Source organism: Aythya fuligula, chromosome 5 (assembly GCF_009819795.1).
Source record: "Aythya fuligula isolate bAytFul2 chromosome 5, bAytFul2.pri, whole genome shotgun sequence".
Classification (NCBI taxonomy): Eukaryota; Metazoa; Chordata; class Aves; order Anseriformes; family Anatidae; genus Aythya; species Aythya fuligula.
The window spans coordinates 15,297,970-15,325,111 of record NC_045563.1 but is presented as its reverse complement, the minus strand read 5'-3'; the positions used below and the strand labels follow the sequence as shown (position 1 = coordinate 15,325,111).

At 34.5% G+C, this 27,142-nt stretch overlaps 1 protein-coding gene across 5 annotated transcripts in view; it reads right to left on the bottom strand.

Moving 5' to 3' along the window:
• Positions 1–434: 434 nt before the first annotated feature.
• DICER1 (dicer 1, ribonuclease III) overlaps positions 435–27,142 on the bottom strand; it is a 66,244-nt gene continuing 39,536 nt past the window's right edge. For all 5 annotated transcript variants that reach the window (XM_032187732.1, XM_032187731.1, XM_032187735.1 and 2 more), the window contains exons 12-29: positions 25,762–26,004; positions 25,510–25,664; positions 24,023–24,155; positions 23,421–23,496; positions 22,258–22,397; positions 19,716–19,895; positions 17,147–17,360; positions 16,601–16,754; positions 15,037–15,219; positions 14,622–14,727; positions 14,355–14,530; positions 13,301–14,084; positions 11,774–11,929; positions 7,064–7,946; positions 4,861–5,129; positions 2,478–2,640; positions 2,312–2,387; positions 435–2,026 (exon numbers count right to left, since the gene is read on the bottom strand). In XM_032187732.1, coding sequence (XP_032043623.1) covers positions 1,861–2,026; positions 2,312–2,387; positions 2,478–2,640; positions 4,861–5,129; positions 7,064–7,946; positions 11,774–11,929; positions 13,301–14,084; positions 14,355–14,530; positions 14,622–14,727; positions 15,037–15,219; positions 16,601–16,754; positions 17,147–17,360; positions 19,716–19,895; positions 22,258–22,397; positions 23,421–23,496; positions 24,023–24,155; positions 25,510–25,664; positions 25,762–26,004 — 4,257 coding nt within the window. In that variant the 3' untranslated portion in view covers positions 435–1,860. The remainder of the gene's footprint in view (positions 2,027–2,311; positions 2,388–2,477; positions 2,641–4,860; positions 5,130–7,063; positions 7,947–11,773; positions 11,930–13,300; positions 14,085–14,354; positions 14,531–14,621; positions 14,728–15,036; positions 15,220–16,600; positions 16,755–17,146; positions 17,361–19,715; positions 19,896–22,257; positions 22,398–23,420; positions 23,497–24,022; positions 24,156–25,509; positions 25,665–25,761; positions 26,005–27,142) is intronic.

Below are 27,142 nucleotides of genomic sequence, written 5' to 3'. Positions count from 1 at the left end.
AGAAAAGCTTAATGCCTATCCCTTGCCACTAAGGCTTTTTTTTTTGTCTTTTTTTTTTTTTTTTTTTTTTTAAATTAAGAAAGCAAGAGCTGACAGTTTTTGTTTTGTTTTAGTGTGCATTTTGTGAGGAAAGGAATAGGGTTTAAAAGCAGGAAGTACAGTATTTATCTGTAATTTAATACATAGGACACAGCATCAAGTTCATACTATTGTGCTGGAAAACGTTAAAACACCTTGCTCTGCTTTCTCAAACTTCAAGCATAATTAAACAGGGCAAAATTGCAGCAAACCTCTACTGATATTGGTGGGAGTACAAGACCCACAGCTTTTTAAAAAGGTAAATTAAGAGGTATTACAGTTACAGTGCAAAAATTAAAATTTCAAGCATAATATATAAACATAGCACCAAAACAGAAAAAAAAAACAATGCATGCAAAAAAAAAATAGAAGAAAAAGAAAAGAAAAAAGAACTGAGGTATTTAAGTGAAGAGTGCCTACATAAATCTAATTAAAGAAGTATAGGCAAAGCCTAAAAAATAAAAGTATGATTTCCCCCCACCCCCAGTAGACCAAAACATCAATGAGCTAGTTTCTCTAAATTAAGGACCTAAATCACAGATGTATCAAAAGTACGGCAGTTATCTCAAACATCAACTTTCATGTTATTTAACAGCACAGCTTTGGTAGGTGAAATATGCATGCAACTCTGAAAAGTACAGTAAGAAATTTACGTGGAAATATCTCTAAGTGTAAAGGTGCTCCGTTCATTAAATACGTAACCAATTGACTAAAAAATCTGCAGCATATTTTAGGTGTGATATGTCTAAGGTTATTTAGTTAGAGTGACAACTTGCACTGTGCAATTATTCATTACTGTTTCCAGTATTGGAACTATCTAGCTTGCAGGTTTGTGTAAAATTGGAATTTTAGCCAAAGACCATATTTTGTTTATGGTATAAAAAAATCTGTAGACTAACCACCTCCTCTGAATTGTTAAAAATAACCTAATTACATATATATGAATACAATTTCTATTATAATCCTGTAATAACTCACAGCTATAGTAATGAGTTGTACTGTAAATATAGAGCTGTATCATTGTAAAATGCATAACAAAATGACGGGAATGTAAAACAGCTTGTTCCAAAAAAGATCAAAAATTAAAGATTATTAATGAGGGTTTATTTATTTTTAAGGCAAGAACCTTTTTTATGCAAGACTATGTGGCATAAGGAAATTGAAGTCTCGATCTACCAGTATGCCAGCCATTTCAGTTAAAATCTGTCCCTAACAAATAAGTGCAATAATGATTGGGAATGTCATCTTAATGTAAAAAGATGACATGGAGGAAAAAAAAAAAAAAAAAAAAGGAGAATACTGGCACACTTATTCTTTCTTATACCCAATCATCCAGTACAGTTTATCAACTGCTTTATGACTGGCACTAGTGCACAGATTGAAGAGTTTCAAGATTACTATATATAAATCTAGCAACTGCATTAGGCATAAGCTCCCTGGCCTTCTAACACTAAGCAAAGCTGTACTGACAATAAAAGTAAACCAAAAAGACCTGACAACAATTATTCTGAACACTTGCTAAATGTCATCATTAAAGCACTCTTGTGATTAAACAAAGCAGAAGTGAGGAAAGAAGACAAGATTGTGTTTGCGCAAAAAACTAACTACAATTAGTTCCAAAATTTTATACATGTTAAATGTTTTGTTAACTATTCTGTTATCAAACAAACTTTAGATTCTGTCTTCCAATTTGTTCCTCTCAACATCAACATTTTTAAAAATTTGCTTTTTTTTTTTTTAAATGTGTTTTTTCCCCATTTTATTTATTTTTTAAGAGGAGTCTCAGCTGTTTGGGACCTGAGGTTGATTTGCTTTGAGGCTTCGTAGTGCTCTTCTTGCAGCTGCAGATTTGGCAATCCTGTAGCTTCTGCCAACACCTTTAAACTTTCCCTTTCCTACAACTTCCACTGTTACTCTGACCTTTCCATCGTAAGTTCTTTCTGCAGGACTGCAAAAATATACACAAGAATTACTTACTGACTAGGCAAGTTAATGTGAAACACAAGACCTACTTTCTCTTTTCTACATAAGTAAAAGGAGCATAGTTAAACAGAAATCATTACTTTTCTCAGAAAGTTATACATGGGGAAAAAATGAACACAAAGACCATCTTAGCTGCTTAGTGCAAATAAGATTAAAAGTCACTCATGACATTTAAAACTATTCAGTAGTTTACGAAGCACAGCTTAAAAACATTTTAGGGCAGTTTATACCAAAGAAAGTGTATTCTTACCTAAATTTGGCCGTCTCTGGCTCCATTTCCAGCAGCTCTCGCACTGGGGAACGAGGCACATTAGCAGAAAATTTTTCTGTTAAAAAATAAATAATAAAAATGATGCTTGTTCTTTTCATGACGGATGGCACTTAATAATTTTTTATTTTCTGAAAGCTGACATTACCTATTAATGGCCTCATCATTGGATAGTACACTTGCCAAACCATTTCCAAAGACATTCCACTATCCATATAAATGGCACCAGCAAGGGACTCAAATATATCCCCCATGGCCTTTGGTACTTCAATGTCTTCCTCTTTTTCTTCATCTTCTTCAGATCTTCTGAGCTGTTTGCAATTACAAAAAGGGAGAGGGGGGAGGGAAAGGGGGAGAAAAGAGAAAGACATTTGCTTCTTTTAAAATAAAACAAAGATCTTCAGAAATGTAACCTCTCTTACATCCTATCCTGAGCTGCTTCCTTTAAGTTTTTCATTGACAACTTTCCACAGTGAAATTGTTCTTTTATTCCCCAATGAAACCATGAAACCAAGTTGCTGGATATATCATTTTTCAAACGTGGAAAAAAAAATCCCAAACACCATTGTGTACAGAGGACTTATATGCTTTGTGAATTCCTGCTTTAATAATTCTGTAGGATTTCCCCATGGGTCTGTTTTTTTCCCCCAATAAGAAACAGGCTTGGCTCTATCAGTGAATACTAGCAAGATACTCATAACAAAAGAAGACTTCATACATTAAAGACCTCCTAGAAGGAGTCTTTAAAATCTCTAAGTCAAATCCATGGATGAAAGTTGGATGCACCTTACCTTACCTCAGAAGACCTGCATAAAATAAACATTACCAAAACAAGCCATGGATAACTGATAACCCACCCAGCATTTCTACCTAAAATCAATTAGCAAGTCAAACCTGATGTGTATACCTTCCAAATAGGGGTTTCAGATTGAAATGAAATGGTTTGTGTTTTGAATACTGTATTTCATACCAAGTGCAAACTGAAGCACTTTAGAATTACACAGAACTTAAAAAATAGAAGAGAGAAATTAAGAGCTATAAGGCAAGGAGCAACAGATGTTTCAGGAGTGAGATCTGAAAAAAGAAAAGCAGATGACGTGGAGACACACATGGAAACCAGTCTAGCTGGCATGAACTGCAGAAACAAAGACTCTTGCATTAACTGTGATGAAATAAGAGTTTCAGTAATTCAGTGCCAGACCAAGATAGGGAGCAGGCATAGGGAGAGCGAAACAAGAATTTTATTTGAAACAGCTATCTCACAATTTGGTTGCAACTTCAGTGGAAGTTTCTAGGCAATCTTTTTGCATACCAGCAAAAACCGAACAAAGCTAAGAATCACTGTTATGAGCTTGTAAGATGAGTTTCTAACCTTTTTACTTACATTGCGATGAACACAGGTAACAGTTTGATCTCTGATGTGAAATAATCTGTATTATCTAAGTTTCAATGAAAATTTTTCTTAGTCAATACTTTTTCAACCTTCCCATAAAACATACGGATTTCGCTTTCTAACAGATGCAAGGGCAGTAAACACATAAGGAACTGAAGCCTTGTGATTCCCAAGCTTTAAATTGTGTATCAGAAAGTAGAAGTTACTAAAGTCAGGGAAAACGTGTTTATCTAGTGCTAGTGTATTCTCAGAATATTTTCTAAAGATTAGTCATAGTTTTTCAGAAGACAAACTATTAGGAATATCTATTTGATAACATTTTTAAAAAAAGGATGATATCCTTCTCTTCCAAAACCCTGGTTAGAATTTGACCATGAAGGCCTTTGCTCTCATACATTTTCTGAGCAGCTTATCTAAAGGAGTTGGTTTTAGTCCATTCTTTATTAAATTTTCATTATCATTATTTTCCCACTCGGATACATATGATCTGTGCTTGCGAGTCTTCAGTTAAACTCTTTATCAAGTGGTTTATTTGAATGATGCTTATGCTTCCCTGTCTAGCAGATACAAGGCTTTTCGTTTTACATTTCAAACACACTGGAGTGCAATGCGATGACACCTGCTCCAGCAAAAATCATCCAGAATAAAGAGTGAGAATTTCTTATACAGTGTGCTAAATTAAATAATGCCAACCATTGTGCCAAGATGGTATTGTTCATAGCGTTACATAAATATCCTACCCTGAGTTAGCACTATGTGACTTAGTGCTTCTTCATTACAATTTTATGGTATAGTAGGTTTCCAATCAATCAGCGAAGAAAGCAAGCTAAGAACAACACGGGGAAAACACTCTAATAACAATGACACAAAGGTGAAAATTAAATTGAAATTAATTGTCACAGAAAAATATATAGGCAAAACTGGTCTCAAATTGTTTTCTGAATGTTTTTATGTATGTTATACCTTCTGAAGCTTGTATTTTACTCTGCATATTGAATGCTTTATTACTGGGAGCCACCTGCTTTTTTGGCTGCTTTGTATTTAGAAGTGAAACATTACAAAAATGCACATCATGCTAAAATATCCAATAGCATGCTACAAATCAGATATTCAAAACATTTTTTCTACTACCACTAACCTCAGAATCCATTCCTTGCATTTCATTCTTTTCCATCTGAAACTGCACAAAGTCATCAATAACATGAAACAGTTCAGGAGAGACAGCTTTGAAGTACTTGTGGTAGTCGTACTTTACAGCTAGTGATGCAAAAATGGTATTATTGACTAGAGCAGATCGCAGGTCAGTAAGAACTCCTGGAGAATGTTGCCGTGGGTCTTCATAAAGGTGCTTGGTTATGAGGTAGTCCAAAATTGCATCTCCCAGGAATTCTAAGCGCTGGTAACAATCTTGAAAGCATTGGAAATAGAAGAATATATAACAACAGAATTAAGTTTAGCACACACATTCTTTCCAGGCCTTTCTGGAAAGGAGGTTTGGTACGCTGCCCTGTGAATTCCACAAACTATCCAATGCTCACGGAAGACAATGTGTATTTTAAAACAGGTATCATCATTATCTTTGAGAAGGTTGTTAGTGAATTATAAAAATAAGGAAAAAAACACAAGTTTTATTTAAAAATAAAGCTACTTTTAAACCAAATGTTAATTTGTCAGGCTAGCAAAATACTTTTGTTTATAAACAATTCATGCTTATGCCCTATTGTGCTGAGAAACATGCACAAATAAAAAATCAAGAGACTCTACTAAGAAATTAATTTGAAAAGGATGACAATCTTCTGAAAATGAATAAAAAAATCACTACATTAAAAGCAGGGGGACATACAATGAGATTTTTTGATGCAATTGGCCACACATTTAGAATTCTCTGAATGCACTGAACCAAGATTCCCATTCAGAAGGGGCTCTTTTAAGCTGACAAATAAAATTGGCAAGCTTTCGCTGTTTGGAAAATTGACAAGGGAGAGGGGAACGGAGAGCTACGGAGGTCTATTTTTAGAAAATAAATAAAACCACCACCACCAACTAAACCTCTTGAAAGCAAACAGGGATAGGTGGGAAGAGAAGGAAGGAATACAAAACTACTACTTGATAGTGAAATGGCAGTAGGAAGCTGCTTTTACAGCAACTGAATCTAAGATGCTGTCACATCACAACTAATGCTTCTTAAGAAAAGAAGCTTTGCCTGTTGCAGCAACTCCGAATTATCTTATTTGTTAAATAGAAAAGGGAGTGGGATCAAAAGTTTTGGCTACGAGCAATGTAATTTCATCTAGACACTATGCCCCAATGTTTCTGTTCGCATGTATAAAAAGGAATTATCTACCTTCTATATGTTTTGTGAAGCTTCTGTAAAAAGTAAATGTACTTGTAAGCAATACTACTTCAAATGAAAAACCAAAGGAGCATTTCAGTGTTTCGTTAGGACCATTTCTCAATGTATTATGTTTTCAAAATGACTTATTTCTTTAATTAAAGCAGAGACTTCTCACTCCTTGGAATAAGAAACCAATTCACTAAAGGGAAAAATTCAGACTGGTGACTGCACAGGCATTTGCCATTCAAATAGGGTTACATGTTATAATAGCAAAATATTTATAATTTTAGAAAGAACAAATAATTAATTAATTAGTATATGCAAAAGTAATTGAAGAAGATTACAGACATACAAATTTGGATTGCTGTTAAATCTTTTACGAGATCATGTACCGAAACATTAAGCAGTCTACCTGAAATTAATATTTAGTCTGATTTAGTAAACTGCTTCAGTATTTACTCAATAAAATACCTAGACTTAATTAAGCCTTCCAACCCACAACCTCAGATTAAAATCTCTGTATTTCACTATTTTAGAGACTATTAAGCTAATAAACGTTGTATAGTCTACACTTAGTCTTTAGAAGTACAGTCAAAGTGCAATATTTGGGGGATTAAATTATGGGACAAAACTGGTAAATGTAGTTGCAAAACATGATCTCTGCTTCTAGAAGAATTGTGATTTTCTGGATTTACATAGGAAATTATCACAGCTAAATAAAAATCTAACGTATATTCTATGCAACTGATACAGTGATACAGTGTCAGAGATTAAATTTGTTTCTGTATCAAGTCAAAATATGAATAATCCTTGAGATACAGCTTCAACAAGCTTCTAAATCAAGGCAAGATACTGTTTTCTAAGATTTTCTGTTAAGAGACTGTTGACTTCCTAAAGTAGCATGTCAGATATTAAAAAAAGACTACATAGAGGAACAAACACAACATAAACTACTTCTCTTACATTCATAATATAAGAAAAAACAGTTTTCTTTAAGATAACTTACCAGTAATGGTATTATAATGGTATGAGGCATGAGTAAATGCCTGAAGAAGATAAGCCTTGTTCTTAAAACTGTAGTTTATTTTCTTCTCAAAGTTTTCAAAACCAGAAATAAGGTGATTCAGGGTTTTCTCAGCATCTGGGTGATCAAACATACACCTTGGTGGAATCTTCAAACAGCCATACTCCAGGTCTTTATAAAGAGAAGGCTCTGAATTAGCTACAGAAGCAGAAACAGAGTTTGGTGAAAGATTCTTCTGCTCACTGTTACAGTTCTCTCTGGTGGCACACAAAGTGCTTTCCCAATCAGTCTTTTTAATTACAGGGAGCACCTTCAGCCCCAATGAACACAGGAAAAGCTGAGCAGCTCTTTCACCACAGCTGGTCAGATAGCAGCCCAACAGGGCTTCCACACAGTCTGCAATGCTTTTGTCAGCAATACACTGCTCTGTATGCAAGTCATATGAGATAGATTGTTTTCCTGCATCAACACCACAGTTTTCTTCTGATGGATTCCAGAAGCCCACTACAAAATCATCTTCTTCAACAGCCTTGCTAGGATCCAGATAGCACATAGCATCCCAAGAGCTATAGTCAAAATCATCAAAATCTGATGAAAACTGAACGTTACCCAGGGATGACTTTTTGGGTGCTTTCCATTCATAGTTCGAATCAGTGGTTGAAAAGTGAGAGAGAGAAATTTTCTTCACAAAAGCCCCTGATCCCATTAACATATTATCGATGAATTTGATATGCTCCTGATCGTACTCCAAAAAATCATCTTCAAAGTCTGGTTCTTCCTTGGGTAACCTCCACATTAGGTCTTCATCCTCTTCATCATCATCATAATCCTCAAGTTTACCATTGGCCAACAAATTCTCCTTTGTCTGTGAAAGAACACCAAAAATATGGTACTGAGGAGGAAAATGAGAAGCTCTTATTCCAGAAGTGTCATAAGAATATGACTTGAGTAGTATCTGCTAATAATAAGCCTGACTTTTTTTTTTGGTTAATATTCTTAATGACATTGTCTAATCAGATACACAATACAATACAATCTCAATTAATACTAGCATTCTAAGACTGGAGCAATTGTCTTGGAACACACCATTACAGGTTAAGTTATAAAGGTTTTGTATGTTTTATGTACAACACATGTACTATGTTTCATAGGAACTTATGCTTATACCTATATCCAATGCACACACAACTACTCAAAAACTACTAAACCATGCCTACATGCATGCCAAAGAAAACTAAAGAAAAAATTTTAGTAAATTAACAAGTTTAGAGACTTAAAAAAGGAACAGATTTGGGCATATCCTTCTTTCTGGCTACTACGAAAGGCTACTGCAAATGTTTCAGCAACGTAATTTTGAAGATTCTTTCTACATCCTTCTATGCCAAGTAGAAAGGGGCTCATAGGGTTCACTACAGTCATAATCACCATAATCTCAGTTTGGGGACAAATAAGCTGAAAACACATTCAATGAAACACTGTAAGAACCAACTTGACCCTTGTGCTTCAATAATCATCACCTGAAGTAGCAAAATATATTTATCTATCTCACATACAGTTAGTTGCAAATGATCTGCAGTGTACTCAGCAAGCTAATAGAAAGTAAGATTAGTGAATCAGTGTAGGTGATTTATATATTACAGATCAAAAATAGGAGCCTAATACCAGTTGGCAAGAATTAAATGCTTGTGTGGGAGACTGTCTTGATTGCATGCATCAGGGATTGAGTAAGTGATCTTACTGCTTACAGAACCAAAATACAAGTTAATAATTTATGATTTTAACAAATATGAAATCTCTCCAGTTTGTCATATGTTTTATATTACCAGGATTTCAGCAGAGAACCTCTGGAAAAGCAGATAAATGGCACACGTATACAATATAAGTTTTTGTTTTGTACTGAAATCAACATAAACATTAAATCATGAAGTAAGATTACAATGCAATGTAAAGGCAACAGGCAACTAGTATTAATCCTAACCTTTAAACAACTACTTTTTTTTTTTCAAGGCTATGCTTTCAGCCTTACTTACTTAAAAGAAAAGTTACATTTGTCACCAATTTTTTAATACATAAATTCATATCCACAACAGTAGAAGTACGATATCTCATATCTCTTCCCTCCTCATATGGAGCGAATTGGTATGGACTGAAGTAAATGATAAATTGAACACAGATATGCCCAAGCTATACAATGCTGTACAATTTGCTATGGCCCCAATCCAGGAAAGCACTTAAACATATCAGCTAAATGCACAAGTAGTCTTCCTTACATCAAAAGGACTATTCACAGGCTCAACCCAGCATCATTGATGTCAATGGGAATTCTGCCACTGAATTTGATAGGAGCAAGATCAGATTCAAAGTGCTTTTCTGGATTGGGTCCTGAAAGCCAACACCATTTTGAATCAAGTGAAACAGCCTCTATCTGCCCTCAATCTATGTATGCTATACCAAAATCTCAGCTATCTAATCTTGTGAATCTGTGAACCAGATGGGGACACCTCCCTTTGGGCCAAACACACCATTCCTTAGAGGGGTGGATGGGTAGCAGCCGTAAGGTGCACTAGCAGCACTTGAACCCACACGTTGATCAAATGGATGGTGACCTTCGTCGCTACGGAGCAGGCTGTCAGGTTTAGTAAAGACTGAGAGGAAAAATGTTTCCTGTATAAATTGATAGTTCAGATACATTTGCCAAAAAATTCTGCTGCTGTAACTACCCGTTTCACACACACAAAGCAGGGATTTCAGTAACTTTAATTGTTCAGTACCAAACTACAAAGTTTGATTCAAGTAGTTATTTTGGACACCAGTAGCAGCAAAACATTCAAGACAAGTTTATTTAACCAGTCCCAACTTGAGCTAGTGCTGAGTTTTTTTCTCTTCTTATTATCCACCACCTGTCCCATCTGTCACTAAAATAAAAATACATTCCCTGAATGAGATGTGCTAATTTGGAAGAATCCACTGACTGTTTTTGCAAAGATTTAAAAATTGATAAATTACTACATTTTCATTCACAAGTTAATTACAATTAATTTTTAAGAAAAGGGACATCTAAGTAACCCACTCTAACATTGTCTGCACATCGTTTCTAGTATTAAAAAGATATGAAAATGAAATGGTGAGAATGCTCAGCAGCTAAACGAGCCTGGAAACAATTCTGAGAGTTGAGTTTTTTCATAATTAAACAGCATTTCAAGTAATAATCCAAAATTAACTCCAGAGGAGATGAGTTTTTCTTAAAGATCATGTTTAATTTTGAAGAAGTTATGTCCACTTGCAAGCTGAAGATAATTACATCATGTGTTTTTTCATGCTTTTTGGAAATGAGGTATTTGATAAAATGAATAGGCCAATCTAGGACAGGGAAGATCTTAATGCTTGATAACACAAAAATACTAACATTTGACTAGGACGTTTTAGTAATAATCTGTTATAATGATAGGATATTTCTAGCTCCAGTCATAGACCACGACTCCATGGATAAAGAATGAAATTTAAATCTGAGGTTGCAACATATCTAGTTGCCACTTGGCACAGAAAAAAAAAAACAACAAGCTGTTGCTTAGTTACATCACCAAATTTTGGTCTGAAATTTGCATATTTTATTTACAAATAAACAGTGACTAACTAGCAAAGAGGAAAATGCCACTAAAAGTTACGGAGAAGTGAAAGGTTTTAAAAGTAATGATTAGTGCCTGTCCCACATGTACTATTTTATTTTGAGAAAGGTAGAACAGTAAGTCTCTTTGAAATGAAATCTTGGCACAATACTGAACCACAATAATCAGGTTGTTTTATTCTGCAATAAACATTTATTTGCACAGCACAACTACCTATCAGCCCTCTCATGTGCCCTCTGGTGGTTCTATAATCTGAGCATGGTTTTCGAATGGGAGAAAGGAGCAAATCTCCCCACTTCCCCTAACCTATAAACTATTCTCAAACATTTAAACTTACTCACTGCTGTAATCAGTAATATTTCTTAAACACCCACTTTCAATCTCAGCATACAGAGATTGTAGTAAGAAAATAATTGTCATAGTTCCTGATTAAGATTTGCCATTCCAAAGCTTTTGGTGATGGACAGTAAGGGTGTCTACCTCAGCGTTTTATTTTGGAGAAGTAGCTCTTGATCATCCCTGCTTTGTAGCTAACAGCAACCAATATTTTTTCAAGCCAGCTGCAAACTTTATTCTGCCAAAGCACTACAAAAAATGCCAACTCCTTTCTCCTTTTCATACATTCTGTAAAGGTAAACTCATCATTTATCAAAAAGCAGACAGACATAAAAGGTCTTCTATATAAATAATACAGCAAAAACAATAATGATAATTCAATTTAAAATTTCCAAGAGAAATTACAGACCTGGCAAACTCATGACAGCATGTTACATGGAAAAAAGTTTGTCTTTCCCGCTTTTCTGTTAATATACACATTCGTTATTGGATGACGTTCAACCAATTTCCTGAATTTGGGTTCTAATTGGGATCAGTCCGTTCCTCATTTTCCTTAAGTTATGAAGTTTTTGACAGAAATGAAACAAAGGTACTGATTTTATTTATTTGAAAATGTAGCAAAATATCTGACGGACTGGAAGATGTAGGAGCGAAAGAATATATACCAGTCATTACATTATTCTGATGCATAAAGATGGTTATTTTTCAACATAGTTAAAGAAAGTCTTACCACATCATCTTTCTCCCATTTATCAGTGTTGCTCTTGTCCTGATTCACTATGTAACCAGGAGGAAGCCAATTGACAGGGGGATCAAATATCGACACCACCATACGACTAGGCAGTCCTTTCTTTTTTCCAAGGCGATACAAGTTACAGTTGCTGACCTTCAGGAAAAATATTCTGATAAATCTCTGGACATGCATTTATAAGAGAAAATGATAAAATATAAAAGAAAAACAATTTTACGTGGTCAAGCCAGATTTTATATCATTAGGCACTTCCTCTAGTTCTCTAAAGGGTGTTCAGCTTTCTTAACCAATTTACAGCACAGCAAATATTATTCATTTAAGGACAAATATATTAGGTGCAACTATTTCAGTTAAAGAAATCTGACAGTTTAAATTCTCTTTACTGCTAATTTTAAAATAATAGTAAATATGACACAGACAACTATCATTAATTACCAGTATTAAAAATCAGCATTTAACCTAGATTTGGAATGAAAAATGATTACTATTGTGAATAGATTGACTTAAACCTTGGCAATAGAAAGTGTTAACATGGTTCTGTAAAACAAATCTTATTAAGTCATACTCCAGATGTTATTTTTGAAAGATTCAGATTCTTTTAAATAATATAAATAGAAGGGAAAAAGCCCACTCACATACACAAATATCTTTTCCTTTTGAACTACCAACTTCTGGTCTTCATTTCTCATTTTAAACACACTTTCCATATTTCTTTTTAAAGTCTTGAAATTTGAACATGAATATTCAATCACTTTTATTTGAACTGTGCAAATTATTTAGCCTTCTATACTTTCCAAGACTAAACTACATTTAAACATTTAATCCTCTGTGAAGCCTTTTATTAGTAGACAATCAAATACTTAGCATTTAATTCAAATTATCATGTTACGAGGGAAAAAAAGCATTTTTACAATCTATTATTCCAAAATTCTAAAACAGCAATAGTAGAAGTGAAGACTGCTCACTACTGTTTACATTTACATCAGAATACTGCTATAAGTTTTGATTTAACAGTTCTGTAAGATTTGTTTTTGTTTAATTTTACGTATTCTTGTAAGATTATACAGAAAGCTTTCTTGGAAAGTAACTTAATGAAGAAACAAAGAGAAAAAGGTCAATAAAGCTACAACCAGATGCTCTGTGCTCTTGATCCTTCTTAATTCAAGTACTCCCATTAAGAGTTTCTACTCAAAGCAACTCTAATGTTTGGTCCACCAAATGTGTTCTAACTAACCCAGAACTTTTGGTTTGATTCAGTCCTTTCTTAGGCTGGTAACCAGCTGGTTTAGATTTAGAAATGAACCATAAAAAACAGTTTCAATCAATTACAGCTATGGTAACATTAATTCCTTCATCCTGCATTCATACACACAAATATAGATACACACGCACAGAAACACACACACATATACTTTATATATATATATAAATTTAATATTATATATACTATATATAATATAAATATACATGCCTTCTATGTAATATCATTGGATTGTTACTACTTACTTTTTTGCTTCTCATGTATGACAGCCGTCCCTCATGTGCATCAGGATAAGTGCAAAACAAGTATGTAGTGATGGCATGCTTTAAAAATGAATCACCAAGCATTTCTAGCCGCTCCAGATTAAATCCATCACTAGCATTTGAAAGAGTCAAAGCTTGAAGAATGAGACCAGGATTAGGACCAAGAGTTTTTGAGGAGTACCCACTAGAAGGGTTCTTTTCAGAATCCACTCTGTCTTTTGAAAGATGAAGAGCTGTTGAAGTACTGGTGGTCACTGCCATTTTGGGGCATCCATCTGAGGTAGATCTGTTAGCATTTCCATCAAGGTATTTATTACTCAGTAGAGTACATTCATTGCTGGGCTTGGGCTGGTTCTCACTGCTGTATAAATTCTGAATGGGATATGAGGTAGTTGGTTGTACAGGAATTGCCTGCCTGCAGTAATTCAGCTGATTTCCTTGGCAAAAGTCTCTGTTAACTAAATCACAATTGCCATTGGCAAGGTTTTTATTATAAGAAACACCATTAATTGCTGCAAGTTCTGCCGAGACATCAATTTGGAGTTTACTGGGTGACTCATCGAGCAGTGTTCTGTAATTCACAGACATTTGGTCATGTTTTTCTGCAGAAGAGGTTCTATTAGCACCTTGATGTGCAGCATTTTCAGGGACTACAATTGTGCTGTGCTTACAGTAATTTTCATTCTCTACCAAAGAGGAGCTAGGTATAGAGATGAAGGATTTGCTGTCAATAGACTTTTTCCATCCGAAGTCCAAGTTAGGGTATCTGTAAAAATAACATGCTAGCTTTATGCAGAAAAAAATATTATGACAAGATGACTCTATGCACATTTTTAAGAAAGCAATGTTTTTCTGCAAAAAAGTGCCTGCAGCATTTAACTTCACCATTTGCAACCAAGTCGTTTTTTAACTATCATTTTGACTGAAAAGTGACATGAATAAAACAAAGGGTATCAGTTCTAAATTCTCATAATAACCAAGTTTTCACCTTGTTTTCTGTGAGGTCAAATATTAAACGTATTGAAAAAATACATACCTGAAATCTGCAGGAAGTGATTTAACCCCTACACCAGCATCAGTGGCTGTTTGAGCTCTTAGTTCCTCTGCTGTCAAAAGGCAGTGCAGGCGATAAAGTATGCTGGGGAGGCAAACTGCTTTTCTCCACAGTGATGCTGGAATAGGATGTATAGCACAGAGCTCTGGAACCAGTATCTGGGGAAGCAAGAAGAAAATAATTTTACTTGTAAAATTAGGTATCAAACTACTGTTGAGAGGCAACTTTAATTAAATATTTGTATTTTACCTGCTTATTCTGCAGACTTTCCCATTTTGCTTTCCTCTTCTCAGCACTGCTCAGTGGAAGTGCTTTTCCCTTCTGATTCAAATGGCGAGGAGTCAAAAGATTAAGTCTAAAATACATGTGAAAACAGTTTAATACAAGCATATAATTAATGAATAGAACTTACTAGCCTAAACTTTCCAAAGTGATAACTTATTCAGTATGCACCATTATTGCACTGTGAAGTGACAGCACAGCCACTTCTGGAAAAAAGAGATGGATTCAAGTTACAGTTGGTATAACATAAGCTAGGTACCCCTCAGGAAAAAAAAAAATACTTTGGAAAACACAAGCCCTTAGCAATATCACATGGAGAGGAAAAAAAACGGTACTTTGTTCTCAAACTACAAACATCAAACAGAAATATGGCTGTTGTTACCTTGAAGATGTGTGGTCCACATCCAGCAGCGGCTGGTTGAGATTGGTCAGGTCAAGATTATATTTTGTTTTATAATATTCAGCAAAAGTTTCATATTCAGGGGAAGGGAATTTACTGAGTGGAGTAAGATCAGTGTATACATCAGCTACATAGAATCGATGAGGCTGATCAAAATTTCGATACCTGAAAGAAAAATTCAATACATATTATAGATAAACTATTAAATAACTTACTTGAAAGCCTCCCCACCCCTAAAAAAAAAACAACAACACCACCACTAGTTTAGCTCAATCGAATATTAAATAAGAAGAATAAATAAAGATATTATAGATTTGCTTTATTCTTAATTTCCTCTGCATAAATGTTTAAATTAAATGAGGGATTTACATCTTCAAAACCCAATATATAGATAACAATCTCAAAAGTAATACTACAAATTGTAATTTCTTAATTCCAAATACCTACTAATTGAACTTGATAATTTGGCTTTTTAAATCTGATCTCCCGTTTGTGCTAAATCAGTAGAAATGGATTTCTACCTCATACAAATATTGTACTACCTCACACCTATACCGGTATTTTAACTAAGTCATCCTCCAACTAAAATTAATATGCAAAAATTCAAATACTTAATATGGTAAATTCACGAGCCTTCCAAGTACAGTGTGGCTCTTTTAACAGAAGTAAGATATTAGAAAACTAAAGCCAGAATTCTGCAACACATTTGTTAGATTTAGTGATGCTATGGATACTATGTGATAAACACATACAAGAAAATAGTAATTAAAGGTTTAAAAAACAGCAAATCTAATTAAATCCTGACATCAGAAATTCAGAGTTTTTAAAGGAGCCTTTACATATCGGGTTTCCTAGGTATCCTCAGAAGGACCTGACTGCAGTTTACTTACTATGCTTACCTACAAATCTATACTGCCTTAAGTCTATGGATAAAGGCTTCTCTTAACCCTGAGGCTCTGAAGAAATATCACTTTTCTATCCTTTTAAACATGGCTGGGTCAGTTTAAGCTGTTGCTTAAACTAGTAACCCATAACTGTTCTTTTAAAGTACTGGAACAGTCCTAAGTAGAGACTATACAGGGCAGTGCCTAGTTAGTATGTGTAATGATAACAAAATGTCTCTTTAACTTTGTAATTTGTAGACTGGTATAGCACTTGATCTGTGTTCAAGAAGAAATTTTCTCCAAATGAAAATCAGGAAGGGACCAAATAACATAGAACACTTTGAAATAACCGTACAAGATACAGTGTATGTTTAGGTTTGCTTATTAGCTTTTTTTGTGCTTTGATGTACTTCATCTATCACTAAGCTTCTATTCATATACATAGATTGTCATCTCTAATTAAAATTAATATACTGTCAATGAGTCTTTTTTAGCTTTCTTCCAAACAGAAATTCAATAAAACCTTATCCCCAGGCTTTCCGAAATTCTTCAGTGAAGAAAATGCCAGTTAAGGAAGCCTTTAGGAAATCTTTTTTCCTTATCCTATTTACAATCATGCCTATTTTAAGAATGTCCAAATAAGAGAAATACTTAATACTCACCGTGGAATGATAACTGCATCCTGGTAATCTTCTAACTTGAAAATGAAAGGCATTTCTTTTGTATATTGTGTACTGGGAATGCCTGTACGCGCTTCAGACTTTTCAATGTCTTCCATAAACTTAAAGTCAATGTCCAAAGTGCTGGAGTCATCAACTTCAAAAAGGAAAATGCATAATTCAGTTATTCAGGGGAGAGTTTTCCAGGAGGAATTTGTCTGGCAAGTTGTGAATTACACCTTTTTTTCTTACTCTGTACACATATTTGATTATTTTTCATTTTATTTATCTATCCCCAAGAGATTTCAAAGGAGACATATATATGATTTTAGACCCTTACAGAGTCAGCTGAAATCTTCTATAAATTAAGTCACATCATTAAGTTAAAACTAATTTGAATTGTGAAATAATAAAAATTATAACTTAATAAAATTCCATACTACCACATGTGGTATTATTTCTACAGCTAACCCCTGAAATTTAACAAACATTAACAAGTGTGTTAAAGAATTAAAAGTGAATATTAAAAAACACCCACTCAATTCTTACCAACATTAAGAGGTAGAACACAATAGGCTGAATCAGCTTCTGTGGGTTTGAACTCTAGTGCAGGTTTCTCAAGACGAAGAATATGTGAAAAAATGTACTGGTGGAGTCGTGTTATCAGCTCAAGCATTTGCAGAGACAGAGTAAAACCAGATTTCTTAAGCTCAATAGATATTGTAACCTCTCCAGAGCGAGTATACACAGGAAAGTGAGGAATCTAAATATGAAACAAGAAAAAAAACAAAAGACAGAAAAATTCAGAATAGGATTCCTCTACAAAGTACCAGTTCTTTAGTTTAGATAATGGTAATTATGCAAAGAATGGTACTAACATCTTGCTAATAAAAATAATACTGAAATCCATTTAAGTGTTTAAAAAAATAAAGCCTCTCAGCTGTTTGAAACAAGTCATATTTCAAACACTTGTGCTAACTCATGCCCCTTTCAAGGCTGGGGGCAGACTACACACTAAATCAGCTAATGTCCTAGGCTTCTCAAAGAGTAGGAATTTACTCCAGAGGTTCTCTATAAGCTGGCATTCTCCTGCCAGTTTCCTACCTTAACATTTGTGTAAGAAGTAGTACTTGCAACAAACTCACCCTGCTGTAGGAAAAGAAAACACAGAAACCACCAATCAGCAGATTCTACAATGAACCACGCTTCTTTCATAGCTGAAACTGATCGCCATTCTCCATATCTGACAAAAACCATGCAGGATCGCTGTATTAGGTAATTTAGACTTGGATGTTGACTAGCCAAGGAAGCCCTCATAGATCTGCTAATCCAGCAGAACTGTGCAAGGCTGGGAGAGTGAAACAAAGTACTTCAGCTATCACATGAACCACCCTGACAGTCTAAATACTTTAAAATACCTCACAGTTTGGAACCACGTATAACATTATTCTTCAGTCACAACTCAACTGCCAAACAGAAGCAGCAGGGCAAACCTTCAAAGGAACACCATTGCTGAATCTTATTATGAAGTAGCTAGTATAGATCAAACAGCAGGACATCTGACATGACTACATTCCATGACTACTACATGTTTCTGAGGACTGTATGTTTTTCTTTAACATATGCCTCAAAGCAGTTGAAGTAAAGTGAAAGTAGGTGTAAAAGGAAATACTGGAAATCTGTGGTATTTCAAAATAAGCACCCAATGTGAAAAACAATTGTTTTGATATGCTGTTGTTTGTTTGTTTGTTTTAATTTATTTTGTATATGATATCCAGGCAAATGTGCAAAAATCACCTAATTATGCACTGAAGTATGTTGTTTCCATCTCCTTAGGAAGTTTCACACAATGATATCACAGGTCTGTATGAGTCTTTAAGTGAATACTACTTATTTTTGATCAACAGATTAATGATTCTCTGGCTTAAAAAAAAAAAAAAAAACACGCACTTTTTACTTCCAAAAAGCCAATTGATATAAAATGTTTTCATTATCTGCCAGAATATGAAAGCTACCAATTCCTTCATCTCAATTTTGATTAAAATATAAATTACAAAGTTACTGTGTGTGTGTGTTAAGTATTATCATATTTCTTAGAATTCAGGTGAAGATGTGATCAGAAGGCACTTTTGATGTGGATTTGTATGATCATGTAGTCCCTCCATGCTGAACATTTTTAGAACTACACTCTTTTTAGGCCTCTTTTCAAAACTTTGCTCCTAGGCTTTCCAATCCATAAGACCAATAGTACTTTTCCTGCAGAACTTTGATGGTAGGAACCGCTAATGAAGCATGCTGGTTTTAGCAGTGATAGTTAAGTAAACTTCAGTACTCACTTCTATTATGTTTCCTTTAAAAGATTCTCGTATTTAATCACAGGAATACCATTCACATGCTTGGATTAAAACCTCTGTAGAAAGGTCTACAACATGGTTTTCCTGTGACTAATCCGCTAGGAGTTTGTTACCCTTGTCACAAAAGATATTTTTAAGCTAAGATGGAAAGTGAGAGTATTCATTTTAGGCAAGGGCACAGTCACTGAATTATTTCATTTGCATTTTCACCACACAATTCCTCCCAGATGTAACTATCATTTAGGGCTTTGTGCCAATTTCTATTAACACAGCCTACTTTTTCTGCTGTAGCAGACTGCGAATGCTGAAAGGACTTGTTATCATAGCTTTCCTCTAGATAAGTTAGTGCTGCAGGCCATCTCTCTAGCTGAAACTCCATTCCTATCATACTTCATACAAAAAAGGAGGAACATTTTGAATTTGCTACTGGAAAATAATAAAAAATAAAATTGTAAAATGAAAGTGGCTGCAATAGAACAGCTTGTTCTATTAATAAAGTGGTGACTGGAGTAGATATATTACTGCTTATTTTCCAGAGGTTGCTTGATACAAGCAGCAGTTATAAAACAGAACAGTTGGAAGGGACCCACACAGATCATCAAGTCTGAGTGCCTAACCACTTTAGGGCTAACCAAAAGTTAAAGCATATTATTAATGGCATTATCCAGATGCCTCTTGCCTCTCATGGTCATTTCCAACTCTTCAGTCTGGAAAATTAGGGGTTGTGAAGCATGTAGTTGAAGGAAAGGAGCTAGATTCATTACCTGAGGTATAGGTTTGGCTGTCAATATGCCAAAACATCTTGTCGTATCCTCAGGAGGATATAGCTTTCGTCTCCTGAAGTTGAGCTCATCAGGCAATGGAGTAGTTAACACCATTCCTATCACATAAAGGTAACAGGGCTGATCGGGTTTGGGATAACTATCTCTCAAACATTCTGGAATCTAAAAATCAAAAAAGAAAACAATATTAACATGATTAAATTAGGAAAATTCACCTAAACATTATTCTTTGAACAACCTTTGCGCACGTAATTGGAAAAAGTATTGCTAAAAACGAGTAATAAGAAAATTAATTAAGACTTTTGCTTTGTTAAGCAATGACATTTGGTCACCAGATTGACCTGGGAGTCACGAACTCCTGCAGTGTTCCACCAGTTCTTCCTGTTTGGTAAGGCAAATTCTATTACATACCTAACTTTTCACTGTAACCACCCTGTGTTAGAAACACAAGTCTAATTTTAGAACACAGTCTTAACTTCACTATTAATAAAATTGATGTTTTGATGCCAATTACCATGTTTAGACAGTATTTCCTTATGTTTAGGACACCCTTTATGTCCTAGATCTTTGGACAAATAAAACAAATGAAAAACCCTACACTCCAGTAGTTCAGTTTTTATACAAGCTTGGCTGACTTTACAGTTTTATAACACAGATTATTTTCCCCAGAAAAACAGTTTCAAAATGTCATTTTTCCCCCACTAGGGATAAACACAAACAAAATTATATACATTGCCCCTGTTGCCCAGGCAGGCATTACATTATAAAAGTTTTCCAGTACCAATTCTAGCTTGTAGATTTGAATACTTTCTACAGCCAGAAGCATTTTTAACTCTGCTGTTCATATTTCTCATAGACCCTAAGAAACCATGCTTTATGTTTGGTAGGAGTTCACTACTTTATAGGTCTCAGAAAATGATCCTTCTGTTTATCTAAAAATAAACTGCAATACATGTAGTCGTGAATTTTAAAGTTATACTGCAGCAAAACTACAGCTTTGGCTTAATGGAAAATTACTCATAAGTTTAATAACTATATTAAGCCCAAGAGGACCTTGTAGACCTTAAACATTTGCCAAAGCTTCTTTTCCAGATGTGAAAAGCTGGGACAAAAGCAAGGGAAAATATTCTTGGATTTTGTATTAAAAAATAACCGAGAAAGAATGATGCATCACTTGACAAATCAGCTCCTCCAAACGAATGACAGTATCATGCATTTTACAAGTAGCTCCAATTCAAAAAATGAAGGTAAGAGGACTTGAAAGTGGCACAAGAAGCACCACAAAACACACCACAAAGATCCAAGCTGGTAAGTTTGACGAGTCTTACAAGAAAAAGTTTTTCTCATCTGACTTTCCCTCCATGATACTCTTTATGATGCTGCAGTATCCTTTCCTTGGCCTTCCTAATAACTAATTATTTAAGCTACTAATAAAATTGGAGCATGTGGAGGATGCCAAGAATGGAATTCCTTAAGGGGTATCACCGTAACTGAGGCTGTACATGAACACAGCACTGTACCCTACCACTCTGAGTATACATACAGATATCCCCAGATGTGACCAAAAGCTACAGGCTTCTTCATGAAATGCAAAGATTATCAACAATCTATTCTCAATGTTTTTTTCTTAACAATTTACAAGTTAATTCAAAGGACCTTAGAAAGAACCCATAACAACTGCAGGGGAAGAAGGAAAGTTCCTGAGCAGTCACAAAACTTCTTTCTTATATTTCCTCTTATTATTACAAAAATAAATAAATAAATCTCCACAAATAACATCTAATAAGTCCAATTTTACAACCTTATATGGCTGAAACTTGTTGTAAAAGATCTAAGGATAAACTACTTAATAAAACAATTTTCAGTTATCTTAGGTAACCCTTTCATTATAATAAGTTTAATATGTAAAGCTTCTGTTTTTTAAATTAAAATATTAGAAGTATATTATTTGACACTCTAAGTTAAACAAAAAATTATCGAATTTCTTGCTCAACCACAAAAGTCACCAAACCAAGCATCTAAAAAAAACACAGTGTGTAAAGGAGCAATTTCTGCATTTAATTAGTGCCTTGCAGATAACTTCGAATGCCTAGCAAATATATTTTGGCCTCCTGGACAACTCCATCCATCTTAAATTATCTTTTCCAGAAAGGCAATAATTATTCCATTGCTCTAACACAGTTACCAAAGAATTTAAATTTTTACAATTTATCAATGCGAGGTAATTCTATAATTTTATCTCCCGGTTATCACTATGCTAGGAAAATACAGTCAACTAACTTTACAGAAAATGTACATTCTTTCAGTTACAGGCATGCTTCCATAGCATACTCTCCCATAAGTTCTTTTGTAATAATAAGGTATTAGTGCAAGTTTCCATACAGTTAAAGCTCCAAAATGTTTCAAGATTAAATTGAATTGTAAAAGATTCCTATCAGGTAAGCATTGTGAGTTAGCAATTTTGTCTTCTTATCAGTACATAACATATTAGATTGGAGATGTGGACAGCACTGAGCGTACTAACAGCTTTAGGGTAGCACTGTCTTCTTTTTGTAGAGCCTGGCCTTCCTGGAACACTGGTTTCTTCTTCATCATGTAAATCAAGCTCTTCCTCATATTTAACCGTTTCTTTCCCAACTGGCATCAAATGATCATCCAGTTCACCTAAGTATTGTGAAAGATTACAAAGAAATAGCATTAAGAACAATCAAGCCTTGGTCTCTTCAAGTACTATGCAAATGTGGTTGCTCAGGAAAACACCTCAACTAAATTTTTTAAATACACTAATGCAAGGCTCCAAAAGTCTATCTCTGGGGAAGGAGTGAAAAATGTTAAATTATTAAGTACTTATTTATAGTAACATTTTATGAATTTAAAATACTTACAGTTATCAGAAATTTTAATTCACATGGAGTTATGCTAAGAAAGAGAGTACATTTATGTTCCTGTATCATTCTAAAAAGGGAAATACTACTGTTGACGGCATGCCCTCAATACTGAGTTTAGCCATCAAAATGTCATTCTTGGACAAATTTATTGCTTTGAATTCAGTGATCAAAAGGTGTAACTCATCAGATGGACAACATCCAAAAGCCAAACTTGTTTAAATGAAATATAAATATTTCTGTATTGCATTCAAAGCACTAATAACATGGAATTCTCTTTGAAACATTCTGTAAGAATATGCTTCATTGCCAGAGACAAGACAACTAAAATAATCCTGCAATGTCTTATTTCTGGACAATGACTTACAATGCAGTAAATACAATAAATTTTGGGCTCTGTATTTTAAATATTTCTTTGTTAAGATTCACTTTAAAAAACATGAAATTATTTTTTGGCCGTGGTATGTAGTTCCTGATCTATAACCAACACCTTCTAGGGAATAAGATTATTTTCCCCTTTACGTTAAGTATATTCAATGTAAAAATTTGTTTGTCTCTTATTAATATTGCATTTGCAATAGAATATGTTAAATAAGAAAATTTCCCTGGAAAATGACTTAGGCTTAAACGGTGTATGCTAAATTATTAACTACATGATGACATCACAAAGCAAGGCAAGAGAAAGGAAGTTACAGTAGATGTATACATCAGAAATCCATATATATGCATAAGTCACACCTTCTTCAATCTTTAATTATGAAAAAACTCTTTACCAATGAGACATTGCTTTTCAAATTCTTACCAATTTTGTGCAGTTTTTCACAGCAAATAAGAGCTACAACTCTCTCAGCCAATCTTGCACAACTCATTGGAGGACCCTAGTAACATATAAATATTTCTTAAATACTTCAGTTGATTAGCATGTTATTTATTATATGTTATTTATTATATGTTAGAAACAATTAGTTTAATTTAACATAAAAATATTAGGCAAGCAATACTTAATAAAATATTGCAGCAATGAAAGTTTCATGAAGATACTTACACTCATTTTCCATGGAAACCAAAATTACAAGCTTTCAAACTGAAAACTATTATTGATCAAAAACAATAAAGCACATGTTCCTTTGACCAATATCTAAACATGAAAAAAAAAAACAAAAAAAAAAAAAACACAACATTGGGAAGGATATCTAAGTATTTTTGCCCATGGAAAAAGCAGCAACTGCTCGAAAACAGGTAACAGAAATAGACACATTTAAATGCAGTTACAGAGCACAATACAGGAAGAGGGAAATCATGTGATTTTCATTTACAACATTGAATATAATCTCAAAGCGGTGCGCACACACCTACACCAACATATTCGCTTATTTCCATGCTTTTCCTTCCCCAGATACCTACAACAATTGAAGCTCGAAGAGGTGAGTTGATTGGCAGGTAGAGAGTAGAGTAAAATGTATGATCAGGTAGTTCTCGGGTTTTACACTTGGGAGCTAGGTGTGTAAATGGATCGCTTGGTAATCTAGCGCAGTACCTAAATTGACAAGAGATTTTTCAAATAATCAGAACTTGCAAATTAAAACCTAAAGACATTTCAATGGACTCATTGCCTTACTGGCGTAAACACTACATAAGATCATTTCATGATATACTGAGCACTGCAAGGGGACATGCACAATTAATGTTCAACTAACTGCCAAATAGGAGACCACCTAGGGTTAGTCTCTAGGGTTTACTGGCGTCCTATTTCTCCAATTTGTCAAGTTTCCCCTCCAAATGGTAGCCCTTCCTCTACAGGTGTCGAAGGCAACCGTGTTGAGGACACACTCTATACTACTAGGTCAATGAATTAAACTGCATCGGATCTGCTAATGGCCCATGAATAATGACACACACAACCAGACACAAGCTAGCCTTTGAGTCATCTACCACTAACTACACTCTGTGAACCTGACTGCTTTGGCACATTTTATTTGCCAGGCCGTCCCACCCAAATGGTCTACATTTCACAAATATAGCTACTGGTGTGCTACGGCAATTGCACCAAAAGCTTTACTTAAGTGAAGTAAATTACATGTGCTGCTTTTCCCTTGTTCACAGAGTGAAACATTTCAACACACAGAAGACAACAGGGTCAGTTCAAGGGCAAAAACTGCCCTTGATGCCACTGTGGGCCAACCACAAAGGCAAACCACCTTTTCTTTACACATCTAGGAACACATTCTATAAGGACTTGATCCATATGACTATGGGAAAGTTGAGCAGTCTGTACCTCTCTGGCTCGTCGTCTTTGCCTTTTTGGAAGAGGGTCACAACATTCACCTTTTCCTGTCTCTGAGGACCTTCTCTAACTGCCATGACTTTACAAAGATGGAATCAGCTCGTTCCCTTGGAAGCATATTATCCTGTCTTGTGGAATGGTATTATGTTCAGCTTACTATGTTTTTGTTTTTGAATACAACAACAAAAACAACAGCAACACATTGATCTGGCAAATGTGAATATCAGAACTGGAAGATTTTACTACAGTTTTAATGTGCTACTTACCTATTTTTAAATCTAGCTTGGTAAGAGGGGGGAAAAAAGGACCTTACTATCTAGTTTGAAATTAAGTTTTCAGGACAGCCTTAAATTACAGAATGGTTTTAATTACAAAGGAATCTATTATTACATTTATTATATCAGAGCTAGAACCTCTGTATGATAAAGAGACAGAAAGCGAACTATACCTTCAAACCAGCGCAATCACTTTCTCTCGATGAGAAGACCCTGTTCAAGACTCCCACGATGAAATATGCACCATGCCCCAGCCTATGCTCCCATGTTCCAAGACAAACTTACAAGCTTTTTATTCACAGAGAAAAAGTAGAAGGGAACATGCCTCCTACCTATTTATGTGTCCAATTGCAGTGTTAATAGTAACTCTTGGACTGTTCTCATCTGGCCTCAACACATAGGGTGGAAATACATCATCATCATCAACAATGGGTTCAGTTTCGGTTTCACCAGCATCAACAGATTTTGAGCATTTGTTTCTCAGGATCTTAACATTTCAAGAACAGAATATGATGAGAGATGTTTCATTTAAAACATACTATGATAAATTTAACAAAAACAGGCACATTCCTCTGACCACATACCTTCTCAATTGCTTTGTATGTCTTAAGATCTTCTTCAAAACTTTTAATTTTGTCTGTATCTGCTAACATTATGTAATTGGAAATTGGTGCTCTAGCTCTTCCTTTTGACTGAACATAAGAACGGTATTCTGTGGGCAAATCAAAACGCACCACCAAGTTGCATTTTGGTATGTCAACACCCTCTTCTACAATACTAGTAGCAATAAGTAGGTTGGTCTCATGTGCTCGAAATTTTCTAAGAACCTGCAGAAGGAATGAAGATGAATTTGAGAGATTAATCTGACACTTGACTGTGTCACCCACTTCCTCAAAAGCTAGTACAATCAAAGAGAATTGATCAGACATTCAAAAAATTTGTCTAAGTATGCAGATACAAAGCCACTATAAGAAGTATTTTCAGAACCACAGCAAGACCATTTTGTCACAATAGTCAGATTTCTAGGAATCATATCTAATATATTTCTGAAATTAAGCAAGTCTAATGAGATACTGCAGACACTAGCAACAGAGAAGAAACCACCTTTTTTTTGGTGTTGTTTTTTTAATTAGAGCATAACAAAATGCTGCTTTCAGGAGAGCATTTTTTTTCAATCAATTATTTCTGAGGTTGAAACATCCACTTCGGAGGCAAAAAAAACACATTCTAGAGTTGTTACTTCTCATATTTACATTGTTTAGTAAACATTAAGGATTTTTGTTTTGAGGTGGAAAAAAGAAGGATCAGAAAAAGCATAAAAAATATTTTCCAGAACACTACCAGTTGTGTTGTTACATTAGAAATTCTAGAAAGGAAACAAATATTTTAAGAAAACTAAAGAGCAAAATATGATTGTACCATGTTAATAAAGATCCCCAAAAATGAAAAGTTTATGTTCTAAATTTGTTATTGAATAGGTGCCAACAATATTCACTGATTTTAAAGTTTTGTACATGTGGCATATGATCAGCTAACCTTCATTAGTGGATTAAACCCATACATTATGACATTTTTAAAGGCTTTATGTTCTGGGTGACAGATGTGTCTTTTTGCACCCCTTTCATGCATGTAAGTTTACTTTTATATATATATGTATGTGTATGCGTGTTTGTTTTTAATCAGATCTATTAGGCATGATTAGCTTCATTACTTATATGACACATTTTTTTCTTTTAAATACATTCACTATTCAACTCCTGATCTACTACACTTCAGGAGTTTTACTACATTAAGTTTGTTTTTTTGTTGTTTTTTTTTTTTTCTTTTTTTAAACTGTGCATTTCAGAAGGCTACTAGATGACAGTATCATCACAAAAGCTAGAAAGATGACAAGCCAGCTGGGGTATGAGGGAAGAACGTATTTGTCTTCGAAATATTTTACATGCATGTCAGGACAAAATCATG